The following is a 10,014-nucleotide window of genomic DNA, read 5'->3' as shown; positions in this document are numbered from 1 at the left end:
AGAGTTAAATCAAAAGTAAATCATATTTTCATGCAAAATACAAATAAATTTTCTCACTTCGACACTGTAAGCAAATACTAGCATACTGAGTGAGGTGACGTTGTTCATGTATTCAAGAGAGGCAGCGTCCAAACATACTGTTCAATCATCCATTTTTATGCCTTTTCGTGGTTTTTTTAAAGCTGTTGGACTTGAATGCGGTTACTGCTCTTCTGAAGAAGACATGATCATTTCCCTCACCGTTCTTGCCCTACACGATCCTGCATGCCCCTTTAATGATCACGTCGTTAACGGGACGTTCCTCCTTTTCTTTCACGCATAATAGTCTGCGTTACAGCTTCTGGCATAAGTATGACATTATCATTCTTCGAACAGAGTATAACAGATCATTAGTGGTCTACCATGCTGAAGAGAATAATGTGTCAGCTATTCACAACCTTCAGCTAAATAAAGTATTCCAGCGTACCGCTAGACCGCTCTAAATAAGTATAGTCACCCTTAACAAAACATTTATTGCGAAGCATGCAGTAATATTCTGGTAGGCAGCTGTATATTGGACCTATTTAGGGAACCTGATTTACCACTGGGTGAGCCCACAAAAATTCTGTACTACTAAAGGAAACGATTGCGCGATGATATTTCACCATGAATTATATAATATGTAAATGCTTTAAATTGTTTTTCATTTCGCTTTGCTTCACGTGGGACGGTATATAGCCAGTGGTATGGGTCATTTTTAAACATTTCGAGTGTATCCTTTATGCGGTACATGATGTTCATCATTTTTGTTTTTATTTTATTGTTAATCGAGTGGTGTTGATATTAATATGAGAAACTATGTAGCAGACGCAGCAGAAAACTGCTGAATATGTGCTTCACGCATAACAGGATATTTTTCGCGCGTTTCGTGTAGGACTTGAGGGGACAAGCGATGTCGACGATTCACCGTGTCATCCTCACCCTTGCGGCGTCATGCGGATGCGCTTTGGAGGGGAATGTGGTCAGCACACTGCCCTCCCGGCAGCTTCGCCAAATTTCCAGAGCGTGTAGCGGCTATTTCACGTCCTTGTAGCTTCCCAACTAGCATCACAAGCGCATCCCTTACCAGTTCTCCCACCAAGTAAAAATTCTTGGCAGTTCCGGGAAGCGAACACGGGACATGATAACCATCTACGCTGACCACCCAGGCGGACATTACTGGATAGTGGACATTTCTAATTACATCTAAGAGCAGAAGGCACATTGTGTTTCCCATTGTAAGGTACGCTTGAATAACCCTACATCCTCGTCCGCGACAAACCAATGGTCTCGTGAAGATTAAAAGTGTACAGGGTTCATCGCAAAAGCTAGCATTCAGTTTCATGCTCCTCAAAGTGTAGTAACTCGTTTCCCTATTAAAACACTGCTAATCATTCTTCTAGTAAACACTGAGTTCGGTTTCAAGAAATAACATTGTGGTCGAATACAGCCTTCATGGTTTTAACTACTATAGCCTTGAGGAGTATCTGTTGACATTGCAACCAACGCCCAAATGAATCATTGTTGATTTGGTAGAACATGTCATTGGGAAGAACATGTCTTCACACGACCTTTGACGTGGTATAAGAGCCAGTGGATTCTATTTCACAACAGAGCATCAGAAACATAATGTTCCAAAACGCAGCGAAATTTAAATGTGGTATGTCAGATAAACAAGAACACTTATGTGATTGTCTGTTCCACTTGCAGAGTAGTGCTATCAACGCTGCTTTTTGGAGCACTTGCGGCTTCCCCATCATTATACTTGTTGTGGGTTGAGACATAGGATATCGTCTATTCTTTAGAGCTAGTAAGAAGAAAGCAATGTTTTTCAATGGGGCCTAACATATAAACAGAGCAGTTTACTGACAGTTTCAGAGTAATTAAACTACTTCAACATGTACAAAATACATGATCTTGCCGACGTGCAAGAAGATGCAGACGACGAGCGCGCTAAAAATTGAAGTAAAATGAGCAGGAGAAGCATGAATACGTGTCGCTGAATACCTTCCTACATTGAAAATAATATAGGAAACCTTCAGCCAGCAGTAGGCATAAGATTTAATTTGATGATGACAGTTTAAATCTCAAGCAAAATTTCCTTTTTAAAGTCGTTTGACTCAACTTTGAGACACGACACAATATTGTCTACAGAACGGGCGTATTCTAATATCTCTTCTTATATTATCACACAAGGAAATGAATCCATACAATTACAACACAACTAGCGAGAGAAATGATAAGAACCATTCCAAACGTTCTCCATACTTTAAAACATGGATTAAAATAAATCCCTCATATTTTTGACATTTTTATTCTTAATTTCTTCGCAGCGTAATCGCTTTGAGTGTTGGAACAGCTACAATGATAGGGAGTCAGTTGGAGGTTGATTCTTACAGAAGCAAAATCTGTTGTAACCTTAGCAACAAACTATGTAACCTACAGAGAAATGAAAGCACGTAAATCTTCCGGCTTTCCCGGCGAGGCGCTGTCATATTGATTAATCATGTTTCTGCCTGTTATTCACGTGTTTCTTGCACAATATTTCAACAGCGGGACTCGCAGTCTTCTTCAGGTGCTGTCTGATACTGATATTAGTGTGCAAAGTGTCCGGTATTTATGCCTATGTTGTGATAGCGACACCTCCGAGAAAACAGGGCCAACCAACAGGGGTTCCTACGTCACCGTGACGTCACGACAAGCGGCCCAATATGGCGATAGTATATTGCTGTGAGTGCATTGATTTCGAGTGCCGAGCTGTGAGTTGCTGAAACTCATCACCGCAAACTACTTGTTTGTTACACTATGGTGAATAAGTGCTGTGTACCGGGCTGTACTGGCAACTACCGGACTGGGAAAAAGATATCTGTGTTCAGATTTCCAAAGGATGCTGAACTGAGGAAGAAGTGGACACATGCTATTCGACGGCAGAACTTTACTCCCTCTGAACATTCAGTGGTAAGTAGTAACAAGTTACATTATTAACAACAAACCTAAGCTAATTTCGTAAGAATAAATTATAACTACAAAGACTCCACTGTTTACTTTCATTGAAAGTATTGTTTAAACGATATTTATTGTTCCGATTTAGAATGTTTCAGTATATATTAACTGTAAAGTGTGTAAGTTAACGTAAAACTATAGATAACAATGTATGCAGTATATTTGATTTAGGCTAGCAGTTACAAATGCAAGTCAGGCTATCAAATGCCCTGGCCCTATAGTTTTTTCGTTTGATGAGTAGCATTCTTGCGTTACTAACAAAAAAACATTTTAAGGTAGTGTTAAGTACTTATCTGACATTGTGTCAAAGATGTGCAGCATACTTTTACTAATGCAAAATGTTTATATCTTAAGTACAATTAATTAATTTTGAGATTATTATGGAACAATTTTCTTTTCATTTCCTTTCCAGGTTTGTCAAGAACACTTCAGTCAGAGTGACCTAATTCTTCAAAGCACAGCAGTTGACTGGAAAACAGGGCGAACTTTGGCATTGCCTCTAGAAAAACCAAGACTGAAAGAAAATGCAGTGCCATGTTTCCTGCCAAACTGTCCCAGTTATTTAAGCTCAAGACAAGATGTTCAACGAGAGCCCCCAAGTCAAAGAAGACAACGGCTAGAAGCGGATGCCTTAAGTAAAGCTATATCTGAAAGTATAGAAACAGCTTCTGCGCAAAGGGAAAATGACAGTTTTCAAGATTACAGTGAATTTTTGAAAAAAAGTGAGAATGTTACATTAAATCAACAGTGGAGTAAAGTTGTGAAAGAAGACTGTATATTGTTCCTCTACCTCAACTTTGAGAAAACTCCACATGATATTGTATATTTAACAGTTTGTAGAAACCTCAGTGTTAAATTGTATGTAAATGGTGTTGAGATTGTTGCCAGCACACTTCCACAGAAAGTTTGCAGTGTAACTGAAGTAGAAAATGTGATTAAGGTGTGTACAGACTATATTAGTGGCAGGGAAAGTGATTTACACATGTCAGTTATTCACTCCCTTCTTGAAGCATTACCAGTGAAAGAAGGTAAGAGGAAGGTTGTTTCATTCTTGAGGTCACAATGTGCATTATGTCTTCAATCCAAGGCACACCATAAATTTGATCCAGAGGTTTTGATTCTTTGTTCTGTGTTGTTTACAATTTCTCCACATGCTTACAAGTTTTTGCGATCATCTGGTTTTGTCATTCTACCACATCCAAACACATTAAGGAAGCTTAGTTGTAATATAAACGTGAGCCCAAGTAACCCAAATTTTTTAAGTCATTTGAAAGATGAAATTTCATGTTTGGAACCACATGAACTGTTTGTTACCTTTATGCTAGATGAGATCCACATAAAACCATATGTAGATTATAAAGGGGGGAATATTACTGGATTGACTTTGGATACTGCTGAAATAGCAACCAGTGCACATGTATTCATGATTCAGAGTATTCTTTCTCCTTTCAAAACTGTTGTACATGTATTGCTTGTGAAAAAACTGAATGCAGAGAGCTTGTTTAATGTAGTGAGAACTTTAGTAGTAGGTATAGAAGCAGCTGGCTTTCAGGTTGTTTCACTTGTTATAGATAATAATGCCATTAACAGAAAATGTGTTACATACTTTGCAAATCCACCACAAGCCAGTTTTGTATACCCATCTCCTACAGATGCTAAGAGACCAATGTTTTTTCTGTATGACACTGTCCATATTTTTAAGTGCATGAGGAACAACTGGATAAATCTGAAGAACCACAGGCAAACATTTTGTTATCCAGATTTTGATAATTCTGATATTGTTAGGTATGCATCTTTTGCTGCAGTTAGAGAAGTACATGATTCAGAAAGCCAAAAACTGTTAAAATATGGTTATGGGTTGTCTGTGAAAGCCTTGTGGCCTTCGTCTTTAGAAAGGCAAAATGTTAAGCTGGTGACTCAAATATTCAGTGATTATGTAGAAAGTAGCATGGCTGAGTTGGGGCCAGTTCATAATGTAGAAAACTGGGAAGGTACTGCTAAATTTATAAATCTTATGAGGACTTGGTGGGGGATTGTCAATGTTAAATCACCTCTGAAGGGACTTCACCATAAGGAAGAAATGCAGAAGCCTCTGACTAATAAAGCAGGAGACATTCGTTACAATTATCTTGATAAATTTCTCACTTGGTTAGATAAATGGAGAAGTTTAGAGTCGGGGAATGGTAAATTGTCTGTGGAAACACACACAGCACTTCGACTCACAACATATGGCTTAATGCAAGTAACTAAATACTGTTGCAAGGAACTAAACATGTCATATATTCTGCCAGGTAAGTTCCAGACTGATTCTCTGGAAGCAAGGTTTGGTCTATATAGACAGTTATCAGGATGTCAGTATCATATCTCACTTAGGCAGTTGTTAGAAACTGAAAACAAGTTAAGACTCATGACTGTTTTAGAACCCAATGTTCACCCCCAAGAAAAGCTGAGAATTGTAGAGATGCATAGTTGTGATGAAAGTACAGAGAGCAGTGTGAATGACAGTGGATATACCTTTAATGTCAATATCAGTGAAGATGGTTTAAAAAATGTTGAATCTGAACTCCCAGTTTTAACTTACATTGCTGGTTACTGTTGCCACTCATTGATTAGGAAACTTCAGTGCAGTGACTGCACAGATTTTTTGATACTGGATAGGTCAATGACAACTGAGAAACAGTTTAATTTAATTAGACAACTGGACAGAGGAAGTTTGAAATTCCCACGTGAATTTCCTGTGACAGTAGTCATGTACAGTTACTTGACTCTACAAAAGTTGTTGGCAGCATCATCATTCCTGAAGCTGCTGAATCAAAGAGCAGTAGCAGCTGAACTAATTTGGAAAATAATTATGGCTGCTGAACTGTTGTGTGAAAGTTCTTGTCCTCAGCACACTGTATCAGAAATGTGTAAGAAAATTATATGAACCACTGTAAATATAGTACTAAATAATTTTTGTAAAAAGAAAAATGATGAAACTTCTGTGCAGTCCCTCCAAAGTTCTAAGAAGAGGAAACTTCAAACACTATGCCACAATTTGAAATAAACTTTTTATAAATGTAATATCTTTAATCTGTATTTTATTGCTACCTCTTACTGAACTCCTGAAGTCCCCAACACAAAATGTTTTACTCATTGAAGAAATGTGTTTTGTGTAAATTCAAATGCAATGGCTGTACAGTGTCTTCAAAGTACTAAGAATCATTAATCTACTTCTTAATGGCCACAATTCCACAACATTTTTGTAATATTGCTTAAAATACATTGCTCGCTCCCTGTCACTAACCTCCAGATAAGTAAACTGCTTTCACCCTTTAAATGAATGATGTTATGCTCTGTCAAGTGTTAAACCAAATGTAAGTGCCCTACAATTTCCTGAAAATTGTAAGAAACAAAACAGTGTCTTTTTGGTACAGCCTTAATATCTTATTTTATTGCTTAGCATGAATTGATTGCTACCTGTCATTAGCCTGCATCTGAACCCATAATAAAAAATTCAGAAATTTCTGACTAAGAAAGTAAGGGATATGTGGTATAATTTCCTGGATAAGTTCATTACTTGATTGTACCAATGTAGAAGTTTAAAATTGCAGAATGGTAAATTGCCCCTAGAGAAATATACAGCACTTAAGGTTACCACATATGGCTTAGTCAAGATAAATTATTACTGCTGTGGAGAACTAAATATGTCATATATCCTGCAAGGTAAATTTCAGACTCACTCACTAGATACTGGTAGCTTGATTTGAACTTTACTGGCGATTATGTGGATGTCAGTATCATATACCAAGTAGGTAGTTGTTAGCATCAGAAAAGAATTTAAGCCTTTTGAGTATCTTAGAACTAAATGTGTATCTACATAGGAAACTGAAAATTGTACAGATGAATGGTGACGATTAGACTCCAGCAATGTGTATGTTGATGGTGCTTCATTTTGTGATATGTGTCAGTGATGATGATTTAAAAAATATTGAAACAGACGTACCAGTTTTAACATACATTGCTGGTTTCTGTTGTCACTGATTGCTAAGAAAACTCCATCGTTTAGAGTGCACAGATGTCATATTCTGACATCCAATGTATTGCTACTTCAATACATTGCTATGTCAGGCACAGAAAGGCTTAATAGTGGTGGCCTTGGTTGTTCAACGTTTCTTACTATATGTGATATATGCCTACTTCTAGAACTCCTCTGAAAAGTGTTTATCTTCAGTACCAGAATGAACATCAAATTGTCAGGTTTTCTAAATAGAAAAGCACTATGTTAGTAACAGACAGCAATAGAGAGACTTACAGTTAGTGATTTCTACGTGGAAAAGGAAATAAGCTGTAGAGAGATTGAAAATGGTAAGTAAAGAGAGCCTCAGCCTTTTGCTCGCATTCTTACAAGTAATGCACTTGGTTGTTTTTCATTTCCTTACCTTTCATAACATTTTTAATATTGTTTCAAGAAGTGTATCTTCAATAGCAGAGTGAACTTCAAATTGTCAGGCTTTTCTTAAAGGAAAGAGGAGTCTCTTAGTATCACAGTGCAAGACAGAATCTTGTGTTCAGTGATGTCTATGTTAAAAGGAGAATATTTGATGTCTATCTTTAGTTTCCATTCTTTATTACTGGGGATACACTTGTAAAAATTCTTGAAAAGAGCTGTCACCATGAACATATGAGTAAATTCACAATAGTCATGTGTTTTATGAGATAAAGCGAACTCTTTTTACCTTATCGTAAACGAAAGTTGTGAGGGTTTTGCTATGTATGACAGTGTTTAAGATAATTTACTTTCAGTGTAATAGCTTGAAAATGTTAAGTCCTGCTGTCAGTTGGCATTTGTCACCACCTGTATGCGAGTTTTAAAGCTAAATAGTGTTCTGACAATTATAAAATAGTGGCAAAGTTCCTCAATCGATTAAACTTATTCCTGCCCGTATATGTAATCGGTATTTCGTTATGAACCTTTATGCTGTTTACAAGAAAATATATAATTTGGTCTTTGGTTCGAATTATCGATAAGTTCGCTCCTTTCTGTATGACGGACAGAAAATCGTTAGCACCAGGCGCGTCTGTACGGAGGTGTCCGTGGACTGCTGCGTCGGCAATGGGCCGCTTAGCGTGACGTCACTAACACTGCTGGGCGGCCTTGTTATCCCGGGGGTGTCGGTGATAGGCGTTCCCTCGGCGGTTTGCGCCGCGTCCGGTGCTCTATCCGTGGTGTGCGCCTACCAATAGCAGCGGCTGTAGCGTTTTCTCACAGCCACGGCTGTTCGAACGCTGTGCGCGTACTTTGTGATTATTATCCGTTGTCAATATTTCTGAATTAAGTTCTGAATGCTGTCCAAGTCGTGCAAGACGTTTTGTCTTCAGATTGTCGTCATTTGAGACCTTCTGTGAATTAGGACGTTCTGTTACCGTTGTGTGCCGTGTTAAGCGTTCCGTCCGAAGTTCTTGCCCCTCCAGCGACTGCAGTGTTATTTTCCGATCGATTGTGTTCAAATTTCCGCCCGAGACTAGGAAAAACGTCCTCAGATATGGTGTCTGCTTTCTGAGGTACCACTTAACGTCCTTCGTTACATGTACGGGGCTCGTTCCACACTGGAATCAGTATCAGACAGCACCTGGAGAAGACTGCAAGGCACGCAGTTGAAATATCGTGCAGGAAAGACGCGAATAACCGACAGAAACATGATTAATCAACATTATTTTGACAATGGATAAGTGCTGGTAGGGGTTTCTGCTACAGGCTCCGTGTATAGTTGTTGTTACTGTGGTGGAGCTTTCTGAGAAAATTCCATACAACGAATTTTGTTTCTTAGGGCATGTACAATGAAGTTGCCAGGGAGACAGCTCGGGTGTACGCTGAAAGGCATCCGAAACGAGAAGGGATACGACCTTGTGCAGACACGTTTCAGGCTGTAGTACAACGAGCTCAAGATATAGGGAATTTGCATCCGGCGAAACGCCAGCGAAGCAGTCCTGTGAGAAATCGTAGCCGTGTCACCGCGTCAGATATGGTACACACGAAGCCACACATGACTACAAGGACGCTCGTTATGGAACTGCAAATTTCACGCATCACGGTACGTCGCATTTTAAAAGACTCTGACATAGACCCACATCGCCTACACGTGCACCAAAGGCTTTCAGTGGATGACAAGGCCACTTCACAGGAGAATCAAGGTTTTGCAGCACATGTGTACCAAGTCATACTGCCAGATACTATTGGACTCTGTGAACCCCTGTTGGATGTGTGAAGCAGACCATCAGCACCGACGGACCGTCAGTTGCTGGGGTGGTATTTTAGGTAAGTGTGTTGCTGGTCCCCATTTATTTGAAGGCAGTTTGAACGAGACAACGTATATCAATTTCCTACGGGACGAACTATCTTCTCTGCTCGACGAAATTGATTTAAGAAAGAGGTAAGTAATGTGAATGCAACAGGCTGGTGCACCCGTCCACTGCACTACATCTCCTCGCCAAGTAGCACGGAATCTTGCTCCCAATAAAACAGTAATCAGACAGTCATGTGGAAGCTGAATGGTCAGCTAGGTCACCCTCTCCGTCTGACCTAGACTTCTATATCCGGGGGACAATGAAAACTTGTATCAAGCAGGCTATATCAGTGCTTGAGGGTACATATGATGTACCGCTTGCAAGAGCTAGCATCTGTTCGTGACTTGGCCGAGAACAAAATGGTTTGTTTGAATACGTGTTGTAAGGGACTGATCCAATGAAATAGTTATTAGTTTTGTTTCCCTATTTTTCTTTTTCCCGTTTTTTGTTTTCTTTTTCTCTAAGTAACATTTGTTGCTACTCTGACCAGGCTTTAGGACTTTGTTTTTATGTTTTGTGGACTGTAAATGGATCTCATTTCGACAACGAAGAAGCAATAACGACGTAGCAAAATGAGCTCATTTTTTATTATAAAATGAGTTACAGAAAATTGTGTTGGTAGCAAATAAGTAGTTTATTGACTGTCTAGTTTGTCTGGCATTGCTT

General features: G+C 39.0%; 1 protein-coding gene across 1 annotated transcript; it reads left to right on the top strand.

Annotated features, from left to right (window-relative positions):
• Positions 1–2,823: 2,823 nt before the first annotated feature.
• Positions 2,824–6,004, top strand: LOC126470814 (uncharacterized). The gene is made up of 2 exons (XM_050098826.1): positions 2,824–2,976; positions 3,434–6,004. The coding sequence occupies exons 1-2, from the start codon at positions 2,824–2,826 to the stop codon at positions 5,945–5,947; spliced, it is 2,667 nt and encodes an 888-aa protein (XP_049954783.1). The 3' UTR covers positions 5,948–6,004.
• The last annotated feature ends 4,010 nt before the right edge of the window (positions 6,005–10,014 follow it).

Source organism: Schistocerca serialis, chromosome 3 (assembly GCF_023864345.2).
Source record: "Schistocerca serialis cubense isolate TAMUIC-IGC-003099 chromosome 3, iqSchSeri2.2, whole genome shotgun sequence".
Classification (NCBI taxonomy): Eukaryota; Metazoa; Arthropoda; class Insecta; order Orthoptera; family Acrididae; genus Schistocerca; species Schistocerca serialis.
The sequence above is the reverse complement of the archived record's forward strand: the minus strand, read 5'-3'. Positions and strand labels throughout refer to the sequence as shown.

Excerpts from the sequence above, each read along its gene's own strand:
- LOC126470814 (XM_050098826.1), top strand. The coding sequence starts at position 2,824 with ATGGTGAATAAGTGCTGTGTACCGGGCTGTACTGGCAACTACCGGACT. Across the intron at positions 2,977-3,433 it reads CTCCCTCTGAACATTCAGTG|GTTTGTCAAGAACACTTCAG; the intron begins GTAAGTAGTAAC and ends TTTCCTTTCCAG.